Source organism: Falco naumanni, chromosome 4 (genome assembly GCF_017639655.2).
Source record: "Falco naumanni isolate bFalNau1 chromosome 4, bFalNau1.pat, whole genome shotgun sequence".
Lineage (NCBI taxonomy): Eukaryota > Metazoa > Chordata > Aves > Falconiformes > Falconidae > Falco > Falco naumanni.
In genome coordinates, this window is record NC_054057.1 from 74,315,067 (window position 1) to 74,340,262 (window position 25,196).

Genomic DNA, 25,196 nt, shown 5'->3' on the forward strand with positions numbered 1-25,196 from the left:
CCCTGTTGCAGAGGGGCTGCTGGATGGGTGAAGGATTTTACAAAGGCTCAGCTGAAATTCCTCCCCCCAGCTGGGGTGGGGGGACGGGGGAGGCCAGGGCCCTGTGCAGCTGCAGGCTTCTCGCTGGCTGCCCCAGCAGTAGTAGACAGGACGAAGCCCCCTGCCCACCCAGCCCGTGCCCAGGTGGGGTGCTGACACACCACTTACCCCCAGAAGCTGCTGGGCACACGAAGCCATTCTGCAGTAGCCCAGTGGCAAAAGCTTAACTGGTTTGCAGCGGTGCAGCACGCCGTGCTAGCCCGCACCCTGCCAGCCTTGTCCTTCGCCTCCAGCTTCTCACCCTGGCACAGTCCCACACAGCAGCGGGCAAAGCCCTGCGGCAAAGGGAACCGACAGGCACAGCACTGCCCCTGCACCCCCAAAGCTCTGGGTTGCTGCAGGCTCTGTGCCAGCTGTCAAGAATGATCCTGACCGCGAAGCATTCAGCAAAGCCATTTATTCCACTTTCATGCTCCCACAGATCTCCAGGCAGAAACCCACACGAGCACCCCCACTACGTCCCAGAGGGAATTCACGGCATGGCACAGCACCCGGAGCCCGGCCACACAGCACCAGCGGAGGGGAGCCCCTTCCACTGACGCTGGCAGGGGTGCTTGACCAGCAGCCCCGTTCCCTCAGCTGTGTCCACTGCGTACACAGCTGTGTCCAAGTCAACATGGAGCATTTTAAAAAAGATGCCGTTTTGTTCCTTAAAAATGAAACTGGGACCTGACGGCAGCAGCACGTCCCTGAAATCAAAAGCATAATTCTAAGGCTTCGGTGCCCTGACATAAGACGTGAACTCTCTGCAGGGAGCTGTGCAGGTTGATCTGGGAAGCTCACTAGAGTTTAATGGCCATAAAAATACATCGCTTTCCCCGGCTTCAAACAAACCCAAACCCTCCCGGCTGGGCAGTGGAATTGCGTGGGCAGCAACTGCAGCCAGCGACGGGTCAGAAAGTTAGAAGTCTCTAGTCTCACCCACTTTTAATCAAGCACAAATGCAGCAGGCATCACTCCATCGGCTCAGCCACGGGCTGCTCTGCCACAGCATCTGCCCCCAGCCCCGCCGGCTGCTCCACTGCCTCGGCCACCGGCACAGCCACCAGCTGCTCCGCCACAATGTGGCTCTGCAGCCCGGCCACTGCCTGCTCAGCAGCTGCATGCGCAGCTGCCTGGTTCTCGGCCCTCTCTGCCAATTCGTTGCCTGTTTTAGCGGGCATCGCCAGCTCGTTCGAGGGCTTAGTGGCAGGCGGGTTTCCTGTCACCGCTGCTGCCTGGTCAATGGCTGGCTTCTTCGGCTTCTGCGTGGCAGCCACCGCCTCGGCCAGCTTCTCCTCCGGTACCATGTTCAAGATCTTCAGGGCAAAGAGTAGCTGGAATTTGGCGGTTCCAACGAAGGAGTTGCCCAGGAAGTTGGGCAGCCCGCCCATGCGGTCCTTCTGGGTGTAGAGAGGGACACGGACCATGCCCATCACCTGCAACAGCATGGAGCACAGCTCAGCAGAGCCCACGGCAACACCAGCCCCCCCCCCCCCACCCTCTGCCCCCACACCCTCACCCCAGCACCCCGCCAGCCCATGGCCCAGCCCCACTTGCCAGATCCTTCCCCTCGCCACCTGCCCGATCCTGCCCCTCCCCACCTGCCCGATCCTGCCCCTCCCTCCCTCACCAACCCCTGCCCCACCGACCCCTGCCCCAGCCTGCCTGCCCTGGCCTGCCTGCCCTCAGCCCTGCTGAAGCCCCTGCACTGCCCCTCCCAGAGCCACACCAGGCCACTGCTCCCCCTGGCCAGCCCCCTGCACCCAGCCCCGGCTCTGTTCCCCCTCCTGCCCCTTTGGGGGGATCCCACTGCCCCAGGCCGCTATGGGGAGCCCTGCTTTTCCCTCCGTGGGGACACCGTGGCTTGCCCACGCATGCCCCTCTGCCACGCCACAACCCAGAGCCAAGTGCCTCCCTTCACGCAGCTGCCAAGACCTGCCGAGCGCCTCGTGGGCGCGCGGGGAGACCCTCCCTCTTACGCTCTACCCCAAGGCATCAGCCGAACCCAGCTACCCGGGAGGAAGGCTGCCTCCCGCACCGCCTCCGTGCAAGCCAGGGAGAACTGGGGTTAGAGCAACACATCACCACAGCGAGGGTCGCGATTCCGGTCCAGGTTACTCAGCCCAGGGCAGGGGGAGATGCCCACCAGGATGCGAGACGGACCTCAGCCGCGTCCCAAGGCTGAGCGGGTTAATAGGGCTCTTCCCTACGTGGGCAGTCACCAGGAAAGGCTGGAGCTGGAGCTCGCTACACTCCAGAGCCTGAGACACAACCCCAGCCGAGAGCCTGACCTCCTAACGCCAGCGCTACGGGGCTGTGCGTGGCACTCGCCGCCGACAGCTCTACATGCGGTGCATTCCCCCGCTGGGCTGCGAGAGACGGCAGCCCAGCAGACCTAGGAGGGAAGCTGCGTCTTCCCTGGATCTAACGCTCAGAGCTCTACACACCCCCTCCCTGGATGTCCCACCTCCAGCCCGTGGTCTCGGGAATGCACCGCGCTGATCTCGATGGTATGCAGCTCCTCCAGGGTCAGCTGCCTGGCGTAGAAGTGTGCCACCACGCGATGTGGCCCCTCTGTCAGGTGCGAGCACAGATAGTCAGCTTCCGTCAGGCGCACACAGCCCAAACCCAAGCCCAGCACCCGATTCAGACCGTCCTCCAGGGACCAGTAACGGCGATCCACGAACCCCCCGGGAAAGCCCAGTAGTCCGTCAAATCGCATCTGCATCTGCAATAGAGGCGCATGGCGTTAATGGGGCACGGCGAGGGGGCGAGGGGGGCCGCGGGCGCCCAGGCCCGGCGCCGCGGAGGCCTCCGCGGGGGCGGAGGAGCGTGGGGAGGGCTCCCGGCCGCTCTGGCGCGGCCCTACCAGCTCCGGCGCATCCAGGACCGTTCACCGACACCGTCTCCGAGAGCTCGCCGCGGCCCCGGGAGCCCAGGCGGGGCCCGCACCGCCGGGGGGGCGGGGGGAGGGGCCCGGGGGCTCTCCCCGCCGCGACCCAGCCTGACGCTACCGCCCTGCAACCGCCAACTACCGACACCCCCAGCCGCCAGCCCTCAGCCCGCCTCCCCCGCAGCCCGCGGCCCGCCCCAGCCCGTCGGCCCGCCCGCCCCCGGCCCCAGCCCCGGCCCCGCTCCCCCCGCCCGCCCCCTCACCAGCACGGCGTAGCGCAGCGGGATGCGGCCGAACAGCATGCCCGGGTTGGGCGCGTACAGCATGGCGTGGCACGAGTGGCTCCAGCCCGGGCCCAGCCGCATGGCCTCGTACCGCGTCAGCGGCTTCAGCTCGGGCACGCCCGGTACCCCCAGCGTCGGCAGCGGCGGCAGCGCTCCCATGGCGGGCAGCGCCCCCATGGCCGCCATCGCCCCCATGGCCGCCATCGCCTCGCCGCCCGCCCCGGGAGCCCGCTCCGCGCACGCGTCGCGCCGACGCCGAGCGAGGGGCGAGACCGGCGGCCGTCAGAGCCAGTAGCTGCGCGCCGCGCGCCGCCGGGCCAATGGGCGCTCGGCAGAACCCGCCAACCCCCGCGCCCGCCCTCGGTTGGGCGGCCAATAGCGACGGGCGACCAATAAGAGCGGGCGCCGTCGCCCGCGTCGCTCGCCACATTAGGAAACTGCCGCACCAGGGCTGTCGGCGCCTGCGGCCAATCACAGCGAGGCTGGGGGGGAGACGGCGCCGAACTGCACGCCGGGAAAGAGGCGGGCAAAGAGGCCGCGCCTCTCCGCTCCGTAGTCCCGCCCCCGCCCTTTTGCCCCCGCCCCCCGCCCTTTTGCCCCGCCCACGACGCACGGGCACAAGTGCCTGCTCCACGGGTTTATTACTACAAACATCGAGGGGAAGGGGGGAGGTGTCGCCCCGGGACCCGCCGCAGAAGCAGAACAAGGCACACGGCGTGGGCAGCCCCCCCGCCCCCCGCCCCCATCCGCGGAGCCCTGCACCCCACGGAGCCCCCCCCCCCCAGCACCCAGAGGTTGGGGGCAGGAGGGTGCAGAGTCCAGAGGGGCTGCCAGGCGGGGGGGGTAGGGGGGGGGCGCAGCTCTGTCCAAGGGCAGTGACAGCAAAAGGTCTGTGCTGGGTGTGTACAAAATATACAAGGGTAGCGTCCTTCATCTGCCGATTTTAACCCCAAATCTCCCTGCCTCCCGCCAGCCCCTACCCACCCGCCCCTTTGCCGCCAGCTGGCAAAAAAACATGCACGTCTTTTAAAAAACCAAGCTGGGCTGTGCCAAAAAGCGTGCCAGTGCGACACGCCACGTTGCATCCCCGCAGCGCTGAGCACGGGCCAGCCCCGCTGGGGACGGGGGAGAGGCTGTGCGTGGGTCTGGGGTCCAGCGGCAGGGGCAGGGGGGGGGGGTCCCAGCCCCGCTCACGAGAGGTTCTGTTCGTCCTCCAGGTGAAGACACGTCTGCTCGAAGAGAAGGGGCTGCGTGGGGCTGCCGGTGCCGCGGCCGGGGAGCGTTTTGGTGAAGTCGGATGAGCCTGAGTGAGGAAAAAGGGGTTCTGAGTGAGGAAAAAGGGGTTCAGCCCCAACTACACCAGCCCTAGGGCCAGGCAACAAGCCCAGGCAGGGTGCTCAGCCCTGGGGAGAGGACAGCGTGGGCCAAGGTGACCGTCACCCCTGCCACCCCCTCCTACCCTGGTCTGACCACAGAGACAGGGCTGGAGCCCATGAGCTCCATCCCCTCTGCCCCTGCCAAGAAGCAGGTTCAGCAAGCGCCAGGGGCGGGACATAGGACACTAAGGGGACACGTTATCTGCCACCAGCCTGGGAGAAGCCAGCAGCGGGGGACTGGACGGTCACGGTGCCCACGAGGCAGCAGAGCCCTCACTCAGAGGCCCAGCAGAAGCCAGTGGGGAGGGCAGGGGCTTCTGCTGCCCTGGCTGGGGGTGCCGGCACTTGGGGACAGCAGGGTGCAGTGATGCCAGTGCCAGGAACGGGAAGGGAGCCAGGACAGAGCCAGCAGAGCAGCCTCGTTGGTTTGCTGCCCCCTCCTTCCCTGCCCTGATGGCCAGGATCAGCCCCATCCCCGCTCTCGCCTGGCTGCCGGCCTTCCCAGGAGGGGTCCTGCTGCCCCACACCACAGCGATGCGTAAGAAGAACGAGAAGACGTACCAGCTTACTCCTCTATACCAATAGAGCAGGAATCGGGACCCAGTGCTGCCCAAGACAGGAGGGAGGAAGGCAGACAGAGAGGGAAGGAGACATTAGAGAGGTACTCAGAACAGACTGCGACTCTATGGAAGAAAACAGGCTGCAACGACAACAGTCAGGGGTGAGGACAGCGCAGCGTCCCACAGCCGCGCTTGCCAGCAAAGCATGGCACCCCACGGCCCTCCCCGCTGTGACACCCCGCCATGGCAGAGGGGTGTCTGCTGCCCCCCATGCTGGCTTGGTCCCCCAGAAGCCAGCCCGGATGGTTCCCCTCCCTCAGCCGAAAGCTGGAGCACGGGTTGGGGGCAGGCAGAGGAGGCCACTGTCACAAAAACTGTGCCTGGAGTGGCCGCAGCCCGGAGAGGAGAGGAGGGGAAGGACAGAGACAAAAGGGTGAGGGAGGAGAGAGAAGTGGGGGCAGGTTACCTCTGCGTCAGCCCCCCTCGCCCACAGCTCGCTCTGCCCACTGGAGGAAGCGGGACACCGTGCCCCTGGCAGGTGGGCTCCTGGCCCACCCCGAGGCTGCAGCGTGCCGCCCCACCGGGGAGGTCACCATGCTCAGGCACAGCCCACACCCCCCCCCGGCCCCTCGAGCGCGGCAGGGTGGCAGCACGCCTGCGACCCCAATGGCGCGGCCATTACCTGGCAGGTAGACATCTACCGGAGGGTCGCTCTCCGACTGCGTCAGGCTCCTGTGCTCGCCACAGCTGCCGTCCTGCAGGACATCTTCCACGGAGGGCGGGCGGCTACCTAGAACCAGCCAGAGCGCAGCTGCTCAGCCCCCAGCCCCGCTCCACGGGGGCGCGCAGCCAGGAGGACGGGTTGAGATCTTCCACGTGAGGAAGCTCCCCGCACCCCCCGAGCCCCAGCAGAGCCCGTCAGACTGGCCCAGGCCACGGTGCCGAAGGGGCCACCTCTTCATATGCAGGCTCATGCCCATCACTTTTCTCTCGCCCCATCCTCATGCCCTGTGGATGCTGGCTGAGCACCACAGACCCATCCCAACGATACGGGGCACATCCTGCATGCCCAGTACCGTGGCCACGCTCTCACCAGGACCAGGGTGGTGCTCACAGCCATCTCCCCCTAAGCTGCGTGAGCAGACAGCCGTGGCACGGAAAGCTCTACTTGTGTAGAGCTTACGGCAAGGAGAGATGCTTGGCCAATAAAACCAGGGAGATTTGATGATTTCGCGCCCCCACTTCCCAGAAGAGATGCCGGTGCCTTCCTCTGGCGAAGCCCAGCAGCTCAGAGATGGCCTTTGGGGAGCTGGATGTTTCTGAACCATGTTCATTCCCCAGCTGTCCCCGCCCCATCACAGCAGATTGGGACACCAAGCCAAGGCCTGGCTGCCCCCTCGGGCTGAGCGCACACCTACCCTGCTGCAGGGACGAGGCCTCCTCAATCTCCTCCCCGGCCGCGCTCTGCAAGAGGAACAGCACAGATTACTTCTGCGGGCTGGAGGCCTTTGCTGCGCTTGTTCCCTGCTCTGGCTTTCTCCAGGGCCAGGACCCATTCCAGGGAGGGAGCAAGGGGCCACCCACCAGTGCTGTGGCACCACAGGCCGGGAAGGAGGGGTTTTACAGGCAATGGCAGTGGGTGCTGGAAGCCCAGCAAGGCTCAGCTTCCACCCCTGCCCCAAACACTGCTGGGCTTGCCCAGGAAGCCGGGGTAAGGTCAGCTCTGATGCGGCTCCAGCTACGCGGCTTTCCAACGCCCCGGCTCCCAAAGAGGGTTAGTGGCACAAGGAGCGGTTACATCCTTCCCTGTGGAGCCCTACGGGTAAATAAAGGCAGCTGAGACTGCTGGCTCTGGGCTACTCATGCTACCACGAGCTCATCTTCACCCTGTCACTGAGGAAATAACGTCCCTTCACAAGGCAGCTCCTGTGTCCCAGAAGAAGCCCCCCCAGAAGAGCCCTGGCTCACAGCAGCTCCCCAGCAGATGACAGACTTACTTCTGGAGAGCTGGCTTCTCTCAGGACCAGCTCACCCCCGCTAAGTGCTGGCTGCGAGTCAGAGTCCTCAGAGAGCTTCTCTTCATCCTCCTCGTGGATTGGGGACGAGGGAGACCGTAGTGTGCTGCGGCAAGAGAAACTCCATTTGCAAGGAGCCACAGTGCTGCCAGCACCGCAGGCCCTGGCAGATCTGGTGGCAGCAGCTCAAGGTGTCACCACCCCTGCCCTGTCGCTCCACCAGCAGCAGAAGCCAACACGCATGAGCAGGAGCTCAAACTACTGAGCCAAATTCACCAGGGCCCTCCGGTATCAGCTACATGGAGAACAGCAGCAGCAGAGCTCTGGGACCGAGCCAAGTGGTGCAGAGCTGCAGCACAGTAACACAACCTGGGCAGATCTGCCTCTGCAGGGAAAGCAGGAGGCCCAGGTCCCACACTGCTCCTCACAGCATGAGGGGCTCCCTTCCCAGGAGGAATTTGGAATGGAGCACAGTGAGGAGCGCCAGGAACAAACCCAGCCTGACCCCTTCTGTACGCAAGGGACACGTGAAGGGCACCTGCAGCAGGCTGCCCACTCCACGGCATCCACACCTACAGCCTCCATCACAAGGTCAGTAGAGGAGGCTTCAGACAACAGCTAAAGGATCTCATTCAGCATTTTGTGCTCTGAAATTCAGGTCACTTCTCTCCCCATTCTTTTGCTCCTGGGGAAATCCACAGAAAGCTGAAATCCAACAAGGTTTGGATGTCAAGTGCAAATTGAGGGACTAACTGCATTGGAAAGGAGACATTTCCATCCAAAGTCTGGATCAAATTCTCCTTGTTAAATATCCTCTTTCTTCTGGTGACAAAGCCAGACCTTAGGAGGCATAAGCTGGTAACCTCAGACTGAACACAAGGGTCACGTCCCAATTATCTCACTGTCGTGAATACCTGCTGGTCTCCTAAAATTCTGAGTTAGCGGTGCTAACAGTGATGGGACCAGCCAGAGCCCTCTCTTGGCTCTCAGTGCGTGTGGCCACAAGCCCTCAGGACTTGCAAGAGGAGCGGACCCCTCCATCCCCATGCTGACCTATCTGGAGACTTGCTCCGCTTGCCCTTTTGGTGGCTGCTCTCCACGGCTCTGTCCATCCCAACAAGCGGTCGGCTTGCCGGTGGCATCCCATCCACCACACCAGAGTAGCTGATTTCATCGTACAGAGGAGCTGATGGGATGGAGGGGGAAACGGAGCGAAGGCCATTCAGCGCTTCCAGCAAGGAAATAGGCTCATAGCCCGGAGGGATATTGTCAGAGCTCTGTGGACGAGAAAGAGAGGGCATGTTAAGAAACCCTCACAAGGCTGGAAGCCCTCCCTGAAAAAGGAGAGGCCCCAATGCAACCCAGCCCTGCAGCTCCCACACTGCTCCCGTGCAGCCCATTCCCATAGCCAGCTCTCCAGGGAGCCTCAGCCTCCTCCCCCTGATGCAGCCACACGTTCCCCCTCGGGTTGTAATGCTGATGATGCTCCAGGCAAGTTTCCAGAGCAACGAGTGAGAGACCAGGCATCTCAGCAAGTCAGAACATGGCTGGGCACCCCCCTGCCATACTTTCAAGAGCTGGACAAGGAGGGTGAGAAAGCAGGTTCCTAACAAACCTGCTATAAAACATCTTTGGATTTTGTTCTCCTAGAAGTTTTTCCAGTGGTTCAGAGACCCTTCCAGCTCAATAAGCACCCCACTTGTGCTTCCAGCCCTGGAACATGCAGCTGTTTCACAGCACCACCAGGGTCACTAACAGAGAGTCGAAAGAGGGGAGCGTGTGTGCACTAACTGAGAGCCGGTCCTCAGAGCCTACACCACTTCCCCTCCTCCCCTGCTCTCAACCTCTGCTAAAAGGTAGGAAAGGCCCCACAAGGGAAGAGGGCAAAACTATACCAATTCCCATTCCCTCTGTAACTCACTAAGCTGCCAGTCAAAGAGACCCTTGCAAAGCCATTAAACCGCCACTGGCTTAACTCCAAAAATCCTCCTAGTTGTAAAGATCCTGTGGACTTGGAGACAAACAGGGTTTATGCTGTAACCCAGCAGGCCACAGGCAGCTCAGCCCAGCTTGCTGCAAAGAAAAAGGAAAGACAGGCTTGCATTAAACTGAGCTGCTTCAGCGCTGTATCCTCAGGGAGGTGGTTCTATGTTGTTCCTAAGACAGCATGTTGCTGCTAAGCCTGGCCATGAACTCCTGTAGCTTCTCTGTACCTGATCTCCCAGTCACACAGCTGCAGATAAGCCTGCCCAGCAACCTGTTCCAACACAGCCATTAATTTGGCGTGAGCCGATTGCTCAACTGACCCACTTGTGGTCACAGAAGGAGCTAGATCTGATGGGGAGAAAAGAACGAGTAGCACCTGGAGTAAAGCATCAACCCACATCCCCTAAGTACCGGTCTTGTGATGGTTTCGAATTTCTGATGAAGACCACAGCTGGTGATGGCAAGATAACAAGGAATCAGTTCACAATTGGTGCCACCTGTAGGCAGTGAGACCAAATGCCATCTCCACAAAAACTGCATTTCCAGACAGCAGCTGGGAGGTGCTGTTTTGTAGAAAGAAAAGTCAGAGAGGAAACAAACCGCCTGGCTCCTGTTTGGGATATTTTCTTTTGGCTGTGTAGAGCAAGGCCTGTGGGTTCAAAGGCTGCTCATTTTGGTTTGCTGTGGTGAAAGGTCAGAGGCTGGAGGAAGATTTCTCAGCCAACAGCTACAAAACCCTTGCTGCAAGTTACGGTGCTTTCAGACAACCCCCAGGAGACACGGCTCTCTCCTGGGACACTTACCACTGCAGCACCCACAGAGCCCACTGCTCCAGCAGGAATCCTGCGGGAGGCTTGCGGGGAGCCAGGTCATGCCCAGCTTGCGGCACCTGAGCTCCAGACCTGACAAGCACAGTGAGCCACCTTCCTCGTAAGGCTGAGCACTCGGCTGGCTTGAGCAAAAGAGAACTCCTTGATATCAATGACACAGCTGCATTTGATGGGTGGCACAAAGGGCACAGACCCTTCCTGTCTGGGGGCCTCCCTCACCTTCCCCCTCCCTGGTTCCCCCACGACTGCCATTCATGCTGTCCCCAGCACAGCGTTCCAGTTACACATTGTCACACCACCCCAGAGAGTCCCCAACAAAAGCAGCTCCATCCTTCCTGTTCCTGCAGAAGCAAAACAGTCCACTGCAGCCAGCGCTCCTGAATGCAAGACCTGGTCCAACTGTGCCTATCTGTCTTCCTCTACATCCCAGCACTGGGGTGGAACCCACAACAAGATGTGCCCATGCCAAACCGCCAAGGAGATGAGACAAGTGCAAGGAAGCTTTTGGGTGAGCCAAGCGGACAGCAGCTTGCCCACAGTCCTACAAAGCTATGAAAAAAGTCTTGGCCAGGAACTATAAAGCAGCCAGGCTCAGGACTTGGGGATGGTCCCCGAGAGTCAGCATCAGACCCTGTGGCAAGCTGCTTCCATCTTGCTTATTCCTCCACACGCAAACCAGGAAGGTTAGTGATCGCCCGTGCAGGGTGTGAACGTCTCACCACTGACATAGTGGCAGTACATGGAGTGTTGCAGCCTGTGCAGGGGCACGAGTCAAGCCCAGCGTGTTAGCAAGCCCTCGTGTGTGTGACACTTCCACGCGCTAGTGACACCGCTGGCAAAGAACTGCTGCAGGAGCCAAATACAACCAAGTCCACTTACTGTTTCCCTTCTAGGCTTCCTGCTGGGCAGGGAGACAGTGCTCACTTTAAGGGGTTTAAAGGGACACTGTCAAGAGAAAACCATGTTTTAAAGAAGTTGTTTCTTGAGGTTAGTGACACGAAGAGACACACTCCTCACCTCGCTCCAGACGACAGCACCTGCTTCCTCTACACACCATGCTCTGCTTCACAACAAACCCTCAGGGTTTCTCCCCTGCCCTATTTCTTAGTCCCAGCTGAAGGCAGCAGGGCTACAATGCTGCAGAGGACAGACAGATAAAGCCATTTTTTGTGTGGCTTTTTCTGTGACAATATCCTTCTGTTCCCATGAAAGTCTGTAAGATGATCTAGATGCTGATCTCCCTCTCCTCACTCCGGTCTCATGTGTCTCACCAGAGCCAGCTGTGCAACAGCACTGCTCAGGCAATGAGCTGCTGCCCTCACTGCACCAGGGATGTGTAACGGGGCCCCAAGGCCACCAACACCACACTTTCCATCCCACGCTCCCTCAGCTGCCTGCTGACCCTGATCACTCTGGGAGGCTGGCACAAAGAGGCCTTTCTGCTACCAGCTGGGAGCCCCGACGCAGAGGGCGTGTCATCAGAGCATGCTGCCACACAGATGTGCATGCAAGTCGTACTGTAACCCCCATTTTCCCAGATCCCACCTTGTCATGCCCAGAGTCTGCCACTTTTCTGCTGGGACAAGTCCCGAGAAACCTGTCCTGAGAGAGACAGGTTTCCGTGGATTTGTTTCCTCCAAAAGACAGGAGGGCACTTGGCTAAAACCAGTCATATTACTAATCCACGAGAGGAGAGATCCTGGGTGTCTAGCAGGGCTGATAAGAGGCTGCACTGCTCAGGAAGATCTCACTCCAAGTCCCGAGTGCACCTCCTGAGGTCCCAGGGACACCAGCCATCAGGCTGAGCAACTCGTGCATGCACAAGCCGCCTGCTTAGGCTGAGACCAGCACCCAGGCTTTGTACACAGGGTTGCGAGGTACTTACAGAGTGCTCGTCATGGTCAACACTCTGTGCCAAGACAGGGCTGAACGACACTGGTGACAGAGCCCCCGGCTTCTTCCTCACAGCCCGGATCTGCAGCAGGGCACGGAAGGCTAGGAGAGAACAGCAGGCAGGTGAACACACGGCCAAGCAGGACCGGCCCACGCCAGATGCGTGCCAGAGCTCCTCAGCTTGCCACAGACACACCGTTGGCATGGGGGAGCTCCCCATGTGCACGGGGGGAGCAGGGCCACAGAGCACACCAAAGCCAAGCTTTTGGCTTCTGGTCAATTAATTAATCTAGACAGGGAAGAGATCTGCTGGCTGAAAGAGTCTGGGTACGCACAGCTCTTGCAGAGAACAGACACTGCCTACCTTGGTACAGCCCTGAGGTGCTTCAGGCCCGACACTGTACAACACAGTAAGAAAAACATGAGCTCAGCTTTGTGCAGTGCTGCAAGCTACAGGATGGAGAGTGGGAGGGCTCATGTAAAACCGCTCCGGGTTCATTCAGACCCCACAAGTCTCAGCCCTAGGGTCCAGGGGCACTGGAAGCACCGCACCTGCCATCGGCTGCTCACCCACCAGCCAGCGTTATGGTGGTGAGAGGCTCTGCATAGCTACGAACCCAGCCAGAGGGTCAGTGGCTTTACTCCTGTGTCCAGCACAGAGATCCCTTGGTCCTGCCACCACAACAGCTTTGATCCCCACTCCCTGCCCACAGTCCCATTTTCTATCTGCAGGTCTTTAATATTGCTAGTCCCTCTGTGCTGAGGGCACGTACAAATGAGCCAGACATCTGTTCTGATGCAGCTGTAAGAACTTGCTCGTACATCAGGAAAAGCCCTGGCATTTCCCTAGGTCTTGTTGCACCCAGCCGCTTGAAAGATCAGCCTGGAGCCAGAGGACAGAGGTGTAAATCCATCCTCGCTGCCTCTGCAGTCCCCAGAAGCAGATTCCCAGGAAGTCTGACACGGGGGCACTTTCCAAACAAATACAACCTACTCTGCTGCACTGTGGGGATGAGATAATGCTGTTCCTGTGTTTTAAGTTGCTACTTATAGTCAAAGCTGTCTGGCACTTCCTCCAATAAGGTCTTCCAAAAGGTTACTGCATCTTTGCCAAGTTTGAACTGTTCAGACTTAACTTCTCAGGCCAAACATCCATCTGAGGCTCTTTTGTCTTTTCCTGAGAAGTATCAATTAGAAACAATCAAATACCTCAGAGACCAAGCACAGGGCAAAACACACAATCTGTCTATTGCAGCAAAAACACAGGCATTTTCTCAGGAGACTCCTATGCCTCTGTGCTTTTGAGAAAAGACATGGAAATCAGCAAGTGTCACCTGAGTGTCAGAACGGCTATTTAATTTTTTCCATCTTTTGGCAGCTGAGCAATGCAGGCATTAAGCAGATCCTCCTAACTCTGATGGCAAAGCAAAGGACTCCAAATTGACAGTTATCTCACCTCTCCCTCCCTGGTGAAGTCAAAGTAAGCCTGTCAAAGGGGAAAAAAAACCCATGCAAAGTACTCAGACAGCCCTCTGGTGGGGCTGGCTTCTGTCTTGGCCAGATACTCTCAGGATAAAGCTTCTATGTCCCCTCCTTTGGAGGATTTTCCATCAACTTCACCAAAACACAAGAACTGCCTACATGGCACAGCTCAGAGCACCCACACCTCCAGATCCAACCCAGGGAGAGGGCAAGTGCCCAGGAAGGCACTGGACAAAGAGCCATTCTCTCACGTGCTCTCCTCCTTCCCTGTTCAAGGACAGTTATTTTAGGTGCCAGGAATCTCCAGGTGCCAGTGGGAGCAGCAGCAATATTTGACGCTGAGCCTTGGGGTGGGGTATATAAAATACATGCTCCCTCTCACAACCTGTACTGACTGAACAGGAGTCTAGGAGGGAGAAAGATGCCCTTGTTTCCTGGGCACATACTCACGCAGCCTGCAGATGGGGCAGTTGTTGGCCTGGTAGCGCAGGGTGTCAGCACAGGAATTGCACAGACAGAGGTGTCTGCAGGGCAGAATGAGCGTGTCGCGGAGGTCAGACAGGCAAACCACACACTCGTTGCTGTTGTCACTGTTCTCGTCATCTGAAGGCTGCGATGAGAAGCAAGACGTTGGCACGTGAATGGTAAGGGCCATGCCAAACTGCCAAGGAACTCTGAAGCCTACGGAAATTTCCCACCCAAAAGTCTGTGGGAAAGCTGGCGTCTTCTTTCTGCAGCTCTCAGCAGGGGTTTCTCAAGGAGAACAAGCTCCGGCCCACACAGCCCAGCTGCAGACTTCCTCTCGGGGGTCTGCTCCCAGCTCATGGAAGGCCAGAGACCAGGTACCGTTCTGTGCATGCACAGCACCGCTGTCCTTCCCCAGAGCTAGGCTGTGTGCGGAGGGGAGCCCCTCTGGGGCAGGGATCCCTTGGCTGAGGGGATCCAAGAACAAACTCCTGCCTGCCAGCCTGACGGCTCCCAGGCTCAGCAGGTTCTTTGGCAGTCCAGCCTTTCTGCCCCACGTCCACAGAGAGAGGACAGCCCCAAAAGGAGCTGCTTGCTGACAGTGGCAGGCAGCAGGTCAGCCTGCTCCCGGCCTGGACAGAAGGAGGCACTCCAGCCATGTCTAACCCAGTTTCCACAAGTCCTCTGAGCAAGTGGTGGAGCCAGTGGTTCTCCTGCCACAGCATCTTCACCAGTCTCCTGTGCTGGCACAAGCTTCAGTGCAGCTGCAGGAGAACCAGCCTGGGATGCTCACCTGCTCACAGCTACCCCGGTAAAAAGGTCGGTGTGAGCCCATTCAATATCAATGTGCATCGCACCGGTCTTTCAGTCAGTCAGATCCCACAAATCAGATTACAGCCACCAAGCAAGCTGTTGCTGGGAGCTGAAACCCACTCTTCAACCACAAGAGCTCTCTTCACTGACACCCAGACCCCCCCAGTCTCCCACAGAAGTTATGCCAGAGCCCACCAAACTGTAGACACAGCACGGGCCACCTTCCACCTTTGCTTGGTCCTGCTTCGTGAGGCCCCTTTGGCCACCAGTGCTAACACATGCTAGACCATGGGCAACCTCGGTGTAAACAGCAATACATAGCATCTGCTGCTGGCATATCCACACCAAGCCTGCCTACTACAACAGCAAAAGGCTGCAAGCCTGTCTGCCCTGTCACATGCATTCCTCATCTATTTTGGGAGGTAGGGAGGGCAAGCTTTTTGCTTTTCCCATTAATACAGTTTGCTAAGTATACTCAGAAGAACAAAAATGGCCCCGAGCCACTTGTCTGATGGGCCACAAATGTGTGATTGCTGATCAAAAGAATCATCACAAGACCCTGAATGACCCAGTGGGAAGCCTTCAATCCTCTTAAATAGATACTGTGCAAGAAAAATCTTTGAAAAGACTTCTCCATCCTGTCTCTTCAGGTACTACCTGTTGGCACAGGCAGATAAGAGATCACAGGATGCTTTGGGCAGGACACTGCATTGCTTGCGGAGGAAATCCTGCTTGTCTTGCTCTGTGGCTGCTCCTCTGTTTGCAAATCATGCATTACATACACCAGAGTGGTCTGATCCTGAGGCCAGCACCTGGTACACTCTGCAGCCCAGGCGACAGCAAAGGGCAGCTCTGCATAAAGTTAAAGCAAGCACAAAGCATTCACGTAATCTGCATGGGGCTGTGCAGCAAACTGGGATTAGGCAGAAGCTGCTGCTTAATGATGGGCAATGTTTCCGGTTATGGCAGTGGCATATACATCCCTTAGCAATGTCGTGCTCCCTCTTCCTGTGGAATGCAGGCTGCTGCTCTCTGGACACGGCAAGCCCTAGAGAGCTCAGTTCCCCTGCAGTGCTACAGAGACATGCAGCCTCCCCCCAACAGGAGAACATGAAGAAGCCAGAGGACCAAAGCACAGATGCCAGGCACAACTGCCTTGACTGCAGAGAGGCTGCGACAGTGGCCCACGGCTGTCTCTACAAGCCTTAAAAATCAGTGCTCTGAAACACCCACGGGACACTGATGCCCTTCCCTCCCAGCAATCCCAGCCCCAAGGAACATCCTCAAGACTCTCACACTACCTAAAATTACCTTAGCACAACTCCACCAACTGTTGGGCCTTTCAACAGTGAGGACCTGTCATCTCTCAGCTTCTTCAGTGCTTGTAGGAATGACACAGACTTGACAGTCATTCTGGGAAGCACCTCCACGTTGCCCTGCCAAGCCCCACAGTTAAGCTCAAAAGCAGAAGGTGCAGGTTGGAAAACCCCAGCTCAGGGAGCACAGCCTCCTGAGCACCTTTACCTTGGTCTCTTGGTTGTTTTTGTTCTCGATGCCGTAGATCTCCTGAAGCAGATAACTCACTCGGTCAACCTAGGAAAGAAGACAACAGTTGGAGTGCCAGCTGCTCTGTCATTGCTGTTGCATGACCACCTCCCTTCCCACCCTGTGTCAAAATGTCCATGTTACACCCACAACAGCCAATTCCCCTAGAGCTACATGACAAAATTAACAGAAACAAATACTGCAAAAGATAGCTGGGAGAGTAAGTGTCTCCTTGCTCAAAAAGTGGTACTCATCCTGTCTGGTCTGAGCAGGGAGACCAAGCAACCACCTTTTTCAAAATCATTCAGACAACAAGTATTCTGCTTGTCTCAGAGATCAAGAGGGAATATGTACCCACAGCTCAAATAAACCAGCGGCAGTCAGCCTCACATAGTCCTTCCCTTTGGTGAAGTACTGCTTAACTTTAACCAAGATCAACTTCCACCCTTCCTTGTAACCTCAGCAGGGGTGCTGTGCCAACAGCTTGTTGCTGGCACATCGATGGCTGCACATCACTTCCCTGGTCATCACCTGGGAGCATAAGGTCAAGCCACTGAAGACAGACAAACCACCTTCCTTAGCATGAGAAGCACTCCAGGGACAACCCTACATCAGTGCAGTGTCATTTATTACCACCCTCAGGCCCTTGGTGGCAACTCTCAATTGGGGTGTGGGGTGGCAGAAAGTGCTCCAGGCACAGGTGTAAGTATGTCCCAAACCTGGGACATACTCCTCCAGGCCATGCCTTTATGCAAACACTGGCAGCTGTCTGCAAACTCCCCCAAGCAGCTGAATGAAAGCAGTGAGGCAAGAAAGCCCGACGGTTCAAGTCCCAGCAAGACAAGTCCCCTCTGCACGGTCTTCTCCCCCGTTCCCTAGCTTAACCAGCAAGTACAGCACGAGACACTTACAGCTGTGAGGAGCACCCTCTACAAGGATGCACAAAGATACTGGTCCCCCAAGATTTAGTGCTACACAGCAGCTTCCCCAGAGTAGCGTGTGTTCCTCTGCACAAAACCCCACAACAGGTAATAGGGTGAAGGGGTTGCAAGGTATCAAACTGACACATCTCACAAATAGGCGAAGGAAATGCTCTCCTGCCACCTCCAGTAACTGTCCAGTTGGCACCATGCAGTGAAGCCAAGCCACTGTGAACCCAGTGTTTCAACAGCTCATCAGTCCCAGAGCTTTTGGCATTTCTGTGTGTAATTGGCCTCTCCCCTCTCCTTTTGTCAAGCCAGGTGCTCAGATGAGCAACGGCTTTGCCATGGGTTTTCAGTGCTGCAGAAGATGTCACCTGCCAAGATGGGGGCAGGAGCTAGCTATATCCAGCCCGCTGGCCAGCTCAGAAATGCTCTGAGCTGGGACGCAGCAGCTTTAACAAACTAATTCCAGAGTCTCCCTGTTTAACTCAGCATGCAGCTTACAGACAATCTGTTCTAGGCCGGCATTTCACGGCAATGAGGTCAGCTGTTGGACTGCTGAGCAAAATCCTCTGCAGCAGCTCACAACTCACCCAGGAAGTTTGGGAACAATTATGTGGGAGATGTCCTTTTGTAACTTGACATTCCAAAGAGAGTCTTGTATATAGCATCCTGACTCCTCAGAGGATCCTGATGAGTGACAGTGAGTGCAGAAGTTGTCAGGTCAAAGCAAAGAAGTTGTCAGAAAGGAACAGACTAAAGCCTCTGCAGGAGCCTGCATTTGTTTTAACTGCTTGCCTCTAAAAATCCTCCTGAGAATCTCATGTCCCAGTAGGAAAAGGGTGAGCATTGCAACATGGCTCTTACTGGAAAGATCTCTAAATTTCAAAAGAGTAGGAGTAAACAAGGAGGAGTAGGTGATTGTACACAATGCAGTCCTTCACCTTCACGCTTCTCCAACCCATCCTGCACCACGTCATCCTTCCAAAGGCTTCTGTTGCTATATACAGCTTCAGCTGATGCACACAGGAGCCACCAGCCAAGTCCAGGTCATGTTTTTCTGCTGATCCATCTGTTTATATTCATCCATGCTGAATTTCTTTGAACAGATCGGTACTTACATTATAACTGATCTCAGGTGAGAGAACAAAGCAGCTCAGCTCATTAGCTGCTGCTTCCTGCTCCCAAAGAGGTTTAGAGATTGATGCACACAAAAGGTACCTGGCAATCCTGGCAATGGCAAGGAGGGGAGGGCAAAAGAAAAACGATGGTGAAGAATGTACAATGTTATACAGATGGTTTACTCCAGACATATACTCTATACCTTTATGGGTGCAGATGCTACCTCAGTTACAGTGGTACTGTGTGTTCTTCTAGCAAGAGCTTCCTTCTATTTTAAAAGCCATAGCAGAGAACATATAAGCACTACATTTTACAAACTGCCAATAAAAAAAAGTCCCCGCAACCAAACACTGAGTGGGAAGGTTACATGGTCTGCCAGTAAAGAGAGACAAGCACACACTGTTTCACTGCAGGAGTCAGCTAACCATACTGTGGTAGGGTGGGAGCTTCCCTGGAGAGCACTTCCAAGCAAGACAGCCCTCCATTTGGGGAGTCCGGAGCACTAAAAGGAGAATGGTACACACACTGTGTTAGTGTGCACAGTAATCCAACGCGGACTGAGAGAGCTCACAGCCATGTAAGTACTGCTTTTAAAAAAAAACAAAACCGCCCCAAAACCCACAAGCACAATAAATGAGCAGCTTTTCATCAGCTCACAAATGCTCTTCTCCGATCAGAAGAATATGTGAGAAAGAGGCACTGCTGGCATCACACTGCTCTGGTCCCTCGGCGCTCAGGCAGCCTCTTCCAGCACAGTGCGAAGCTCCCCCTTCAGAGCATGGCTCTTCTGGATGTTCCCACTACAAACCTGCCTTCACACACTCAATAGACTCCCGAAACAGCCTCTGTCTCCATTAAAAATACTCATGGGACCCAGATTGATCAGCTAGCCCGGAGATCATGCTGCAGCACTGCCAAGTTAAGTACCAAGGAAGGGAGGGGAGTGCAGGTCAGTTCAGGACGCGCAGGGCTCCGAACAGACGTCAGGCTGGAGCAGCCAGTAACTCACCACTAGCGCTGGGATAAAGCTCTAGCAGCGAGGGCTAACACCGCTGTCACTAGGCAAAGCAAGGCTGCAGGGCAGGCTGTGAGTCTCTGCACGGCACTGGTGAGGCAGAGAGTGAATTACTGAATGCCATTTTGACATGATTAACTGATGTTTAGTGACTCTTCTCTAACCTTGGGACTGGAAGAAACGTCTTAGAGCAAAAAGTGTCTAATCAAGGCACTTAATGACCTTCTTGGTAGTAAAAGGCTTTTTAATTCAGATCAGAAAACCCTAGCCAATTGCAAGCACCTGAAGCCAAAGACGTTTAAAGCAGAAGCACAGCACATACTTAAAGGTGAAGGGATCAACCACCAAAATCTCATCTCTTTTTCCATCACATTTCAAGCTGATCCTTGCAGCAGGATCACTACTGGATTTCCTTTCATAAGCTGAAATTCTTGGCAATCTTAGCAGTTTGCAGGTGCTTATGTATTTCTCTCTATGCAAGACTGGATGCAATTTCAGTCTTGATAAGGCACTACACAGCTCCTGCACATCACACCACACCAGGATGGGTTAAAAAAGGGCTACAGATTCCTGACATTTCCCTGTTTGCCAGTCTCCCTTCTTCCCTTCATAATGTGTGCAATCTGGTACATAAACAACAGCTTCAAAACAACCATGTCTGTGACTGCTCAAGTACCAGGACACTCATAGGACACAGGCAAGATGAGCTAAAAGGTTTCACTTCCTGGGGCTGCTCCAAAGATACCATGGGCCCAACAGGGCAGTTTGTGCAGAGAGAAGACAATCTTCTAATAACTTATCACACACACGTGTGGAAAGCTAAGTTTTCAGCCTCCACATGGGACACTGGGAGTACGCAAAGATACCCTTCCACAGCACAAAACGCAGAACCTAAGGAGATCAGGCAGTGCTCAATGACCAGATGCGCCTCATACTACTTAACACATACTTACGCAAGCCTAATTTACCTACACCTATAGAGACACGGAAGCATCAGCAATGTGCGTTGCCAGAAGCACCGAATGCCAGCAAGGTAAGAACTATAGGGAGGATTAGATGTATACATAGACCCTGCCTCCCAGAGAAGCACAAGAGACCTGCACCATTGCTCTACCGGTCCCACGCTGCCACGTTTGCCCCCCCTACACACACTGGGCTGTGCAACAAACAATCCAACGTTAAGCCTTGCCAGCAGCACACTGCCTTTGCTTGTGATATCTGAGCTAACAAGCGGAGATCTCAGGGTCTCAGTGAACTAACACCAGAGCTTCCCACTGGGTGCAGCAGAGCACCAGTAGGACACCAGCAAAGGTCTTTAATCAAGCAGTAGACAGGGAACAGGTACTTACGATCTGCTTCTGTTTTAAAGGCTTCACAGAAAAACTGCCATCAACGTGCTAGCAGGAAAAAAAGGAAATGCATTAAAATAACTGAAGAGTACAAATTAAAACAGATTCATGATCAGAGCTGGTGTCTTCTAGTTAAGGGGAGGTGGCATATGTCTAACTGGGACAGCCTGAATGACTATCATTCCAAGCAGAGTTAGTGGAACAGGGTATGGCAGTGCTCCTTGTCTGCTCCAGTGCAGAGCTTGACAGACTTGGCTCAAGTTAAACCTGGCTGAAGTTGGTCGGAGCATACACAAAAATCCCCTGGCACACTGGATGCTTTCAGGTTGCAAGGAGTCCAACTGGGTGCAAACACTTCTTCAGCCAGTCCAGCAAGACTTGGCAGGGGATATTTGTTAACATCCTAAATAACATCCAGTTACAGAGCCACTCTTGAGGCCAGAGCCTCAAGAGAGCAGGGGACTGGCATGAGGCTGAGAACAACGCTTGTCCACTGGATGGAGTCAGAAGCAAGTCACACGTGCTCCGCATTGCCATCTTCAGAGCTGCAGGGAGCACCTCGAGCCTTTCATTTGTTCAGTGGCAGCAGGAACGGCTGGGACAATTCTGTGTGCACCTGGTGTCAGAACTAGTGATAGGAACACCGTGCTATTTCTATTTTCTCCATCACCCACAAGGGCCAACTAAACTGAAAGAAAGCAACTACTTTTCTGTCACAGTCTAGAGAGCAGGAAAGGAGATTTAGGGGAAAGCCCAGCAGGCCCTGCTGCTGTCAACAGTTGCAGATGTGCTGAAGGAGTTTCAGAAGGAAGGGACAACAACCTTGCACCAAAAGACAAAACAGTCTTGTTCTCCAGGCAAACACAAAGTGCCAAGTTTCTGCCTTCGGAAGGGCTGCAAGGCCAGACCAGGCATAGCACCAAGGTTACTATTCTGATCTTAAAGATACATATAAATAGCAAGTTACCAAGGCCTGCTGGTCTGTCTGTCCTCTGAACATGCTCTGGTGATCAGCAGCAGTGCTTATTAGCAAAGACCTCCTCCGGATTTAGACCTACACTTCAAAATCTGCGATTATTCTAAGGATGGGGAATATAATTTAATCAAACAGGGAGGAGAAAGAACTCAACATGTACTTTGCCCTGTGATTTTTAATAAAAAGAAAGATTTTGACCTTGTTTTAAGCATTCAGTGGAACATGAGAAATAAAAAGTGGCCCCACCACACAACATCTCCCTCTCACAGCACACACAGACTAGAAAAGAAAGGGAAGCGCTTTCAATCCTTGAGCTTAGACCTGAACAGGGGATATAACCCAGCACTGATGGAATGGCTTGACCAGGTTTAGTTTGGTCCCAGTTTTGCCGCATACCTCATTCAGCTCCCTGAATATTATGGGGGCTTTTGCCATCACCTTTGTGCATCCAGAGAGCTCAGAGGTTCTGGACACTAGGTGGAATTTACCTATTCCAAGCTTAATTAGGGAATTAGCCCTAATCTTCACCTGTTCAGGGCTTCCTTAGGACTGACTGTGCTTCCTATGCCCTCTGACTCAGCTTGTCACCATCCACATTATCCATCTAGGAGGAACAGAATAAGAGCTGGCAGCTTGCTCAGGGATATGGCAGGAACCAGGCAGATTGAGAAACAGAAGTCAGCCACACGCCAGCCTGGAAGTAAGGAATTTCTAACAGCACAGCATTGATGCTGAACCCCTCGACATGCCCAGCCCTGCTCCAGCATCTCTTGCCTCATCTTAGCATGCCACTACAAGTACCACTTGCCAGGATATGTGTCTGCGGTATTACCACAAGCAGACAAAACACGGTGTGGTACGATCTTGCAACTGTTTTCAGGGTCCAATTATCATGGGAAGAGATTTTGTTATCGAGGCTTGTGCTTGGCTTAGCCTTACCACGTAGACAGCAGTCAGCTACATCAAAAATGACACTGAAAAGTAGTGGAGCTCAAAGTCTTTATGCAGGATATATCCTAATTCTTTAAAAGGGCTTGGTTCTACATGTAAACTATGGCCAAACAATGGTGCAACAGGGTCTGGACACAGCAGATCCGGTTCTGCAAAGAGATCACGAGGTCCTGGAAAACTGCACAGTAGCAGCCATGGTCAACACCTTCCACCCTCAAACATCACAGCCACTGAGGCATGCCCTCTCCACACACACAGGAAGCACCAGCTACAATTAGCTGAGTGACCAGCTCAGGTAGAAATGGTAATTACAGACTGCACAGCAGCTGCTGCAAGCAATTATTTGTACTACAACAGCACTCAGGAACCCCAGTCACCAGCCAGGGCTCTATTGTGCTAAGTGTTATATAAATACAAACTAATGACCCATGGAAATGTTTACATATACAAGGACAGGGACAGGGGGGAAAAAAGAACTTGTGTACCTTTTCAAATGCAGCCAGAAGAACATGGGCATGACCCGTCACCTCAACCACCACTGCAAAAAAGAAAGAGCAATCCTGGTTAAACCTTGAAAACAGCACAAGCATAAAATTACTTCGAGCTGAATTTTAGTCCAATTCACAACTGCTAAACCACCATCTGTTCTATTTTCATCTCCTCCTGAAATTTAAAACTTTTCTTATCTGGTTGGCAGGTCGGTGGATCTCCCACTCCTGCAGAGCAAGAACAAAACCCTGCTGGGCTCTGCGGTGGCCCCTCCACAGACATGCCTTCAATAGTTTGGGAGCTCCAAACTATCCCACTTGTTTTCAGAGGTTGTAAAGGGGAAGTAAAACAAAGCGCTCAGTGAGATTCGACTCTCCTCAAATTCATGTTTTTAATTACCTGAATTTATCACAGAGATTAATAAATCCATCTGGTTTAACAGTAATTGGCAGCACTTCCAGCCATCTTACTTATTACTTTCTTTCACGCCAATCCAACACACTTATAAAACATCTATTTCTCATACCAATTTTGGACACTGAAACATCTCCTTCCAGTTCTCTGATTTTTTTCCCCAAACACAAACATATCTTCCTTTTTCCAAACTTGAGGCTTCCCTCTTCATCCAACAGCACTGAGAAGGGGCTCTCAGAGGTTTCAGTACTGCATTCACGGTTCCCTCAGCAAGTACAGAACAGAGGAAGCCAGGGTACAATCCCAGCCTCTCTGGCTCACACTCCCAGGTTCTGTTCAGCTCCAACTGGTTGGACCCTTTGGCTTAATTACGTTCAGACTCATCCTATGGAAACGGGAGACAGAGGTCGTGTAGGAAGGGAAAGCACAGAACCACCTCATCCTGCCTGGACGGACGAGTACCCAGGCTGTGCTCAGCGCAGGCAGGAGAGCTCTGTGGCAGAAAGTTAACAGGTGAAGGCAGAACTCCTGTGTTCTCTAAAAGGGAGAGGAGCTCAACAGCTTCCTTCGGGCCCCCAGAACAGCAGAGACAAGAGGAACCATTCACTGGACTACAGCACAAAAAAATGGGAAACAGCAGGATGTGGCAGAAAAAAGTCCATGCCTGCAGATCTCCTGGGTAACTGCAATGGGTCATGGCAATTTGGGTGCAACCAGGAACATAACAACATGCAGAAAAGAGGGCTAAAACTGGGAACTCATCTTCTTGTTCCCCACACTGCCAGCCAAAAGCAAGGCTGTTCTAGCTCAGATCTCTCCCTGCAGTCTGTATAGCCAAGGAAGAGATAACAGGCACTGCTTCCCTTCAGATGCTCTGTGGCACTCAAGCAGTGTGTGTGGCCGGAGCTGTGTGACCCATCCTGCGCAGCGCCTTCCCTCCCTGAAGGGCTTCTGCACCCTTCCCTTAGAGCAATCCCTTCGGCAGGAATGGCAGAGGGCTCACACCACAAGCTCACATTCTTCAAGACACCCAAACATCTCCTGTCAGAATTCAGTCCAAACCAACATCTCGCTGACTGCTGGTTTAATTTGTTATTCAATTTTAATACAAGCAGCTACAGGCCAGCTGTAATTTTCCAGGTGCTCTAAATACACAAGGCCAGCTCCTTCCTGTCCCATCACTTAAAAAAGAACCAAAATACTAAAAAATTTCCTCAAATCTTGCTCAAGTGTTACATATTTTTGTGCTGATATTCTTTCCAGGAGAGGATTTAAAAGCCATTGCCTTTCCAGGTTATTAAAATAGATGACAGTACACTATTGGCTGAGACTGGGCATGGCATGTGCATAAATGTATGCTTCCCATGCTTGCCTCCTGTTCTATTTTTGGTCCTTCTAGGCATGGCCAACATTGAAAAGTACAAGTACTTTGCCAAAAGCTCCATAAACAGAGGAAGGTGTTTTATATTTATGGTCAAGAAATATACATATATGTCAATTTTACTAACAGTGCCTGAAATCACTAAAAATAGATGCACTTTAGAAGTAATTTCCTTTATGTTGCACTGTGCTTTGTTAGTCACACTTTAAATTGGCTCATCCGGTTCTATTTCACTCTGTTTGGAGGACTGTAAAATAATGCAGTTAGTTTCTGGGCACTTTCACATCTACAACATAAGAAACTGAGCAAGTGACTGCACTAAACAACACAATCAACAACTGATTTTTTTTCCC

At 54.6% G+C, this 25,196-nt stretch overlaps 2 protein-coding genes across 6 annotated transcripts in view; both read right to left on the minus strand.

The window, feature by feature from the left end:
* Nucleotides 1–481: 481 nt before the first annotated feature.
* Nucleotides 482–3,497, minus strand: NUDT16L1 (nudix hydrolase 16 like 1). 2 transcript variants are annotated; one of them, XM_040591131.1, is made up of 3 exons: nt 3,238–3,495; nt 2,549–2,809; nt 482–1,517 (listed from the first exon to the last, which is right to left on the minus strand). In XM_040591131.1, exons 1-3 carry the CDS (start codon nt 3,460–3,462, stop codon nt 1,053–1,055), a joined length of 951 nt encoding a protein of 316 aa, XP_040447065.1. In that variant the 5' UTR covers nt 3,463–3,495; the 3' UTR covers nt 482–1,052. The 2 variants fall into 2 exon arrangements, with proteins under 2 accessions (XP_040447065.1, XP_040447066.1); XM_040591132.1 differs by lacking the exon at nt 2,549–2,809 and having other exon boundaries at nt 3,238–3,497.
* Nucleotides 3,498–3,882: 385 nt separating this feature from the next.
* MGRN1 (mahogunin ring finger 1) overlaps nt 3,883–25,196 on the minus strand; it is a 55,325-nt gene continuing 34,011 nt past the window's right edge. Inside the window, exons 7-17 of one of the 4 annotated variants that reach the window (XM_040591505.1) lie at nt 23,045–23,097; nt 20,633–20,680; nt 16,203–16,271; nt 13,851–14,010; nt 11,911–12,020; nt 10,905–10,970; nt 8,263–8,486; nt 7,192–7,315; nt 6,613–6,658; nt 5,877–5,984; nt 3,883–4,561 (exon numbers count right to left, since the gene is read on the minus strand). In XM_040591505.1, coding sequence (XP_040447439.1) covers nt 4,449–4,561; nt 5,877–5,984; nt 6,613–6,658; nt 7,192–7,315; nt 8,263–8,486; nt 10,905–10,970; nt 11,911–12,020; nt 13,851–14,010; nt 16,203–16,271; nt 20,633–20,680; nt 23,045–23,097 — 1,121 coding nt within the window. In that variant the 3' untranslated portion in view covers nt 3,883–4,448. Of the gene's footprint in view, nt 4,562–5,195; nt 5,241–5,876; nt 5,985–6,612; nt 6,659–7,191; nt 7,316–8,262; nt 8,487–10,904; nt 10,971–11,910; nt 12,021–13,850; nt 14,011–16,202; nt 16,272–20,632; nt 20,681–23,044; nt 23,098–25,196 lie in introns of all 4 variants that reach the window. The other 3 variants (XM_040591504.1, XM_040591503.1, XM_040591502.1) reach the window with 3 other exon arrangements.

What these genes read in the sequence shown, in the direction of transcription:
- NUDT16L1 (XM_040591131.1), bottom strand. Translation starts at nt 3,462, where the DNA reads ATGGCGGCCATGGGGGCGATGGCGGCCATGGGGGCGCTGCCCGCCATG. An exon ending in CGCTGCGCTACGCCGTGCTG is followed by an intron (nt 2,810 to 3,237) that starts GTGAGGGGGCGG and finishes CCTCTATTGCAG; the next exon opens with ATGCAGATGCGATTTGACGG. An exon ending in CCCGAGACCACGGGCTGGAG is followed by an intron (nt 1,518 to 2,548) that starts GTGGGACATCCA and finishes ATGCTGTTGCAG; the next exon opens with GTGATGGGCATGGTCCGTGT.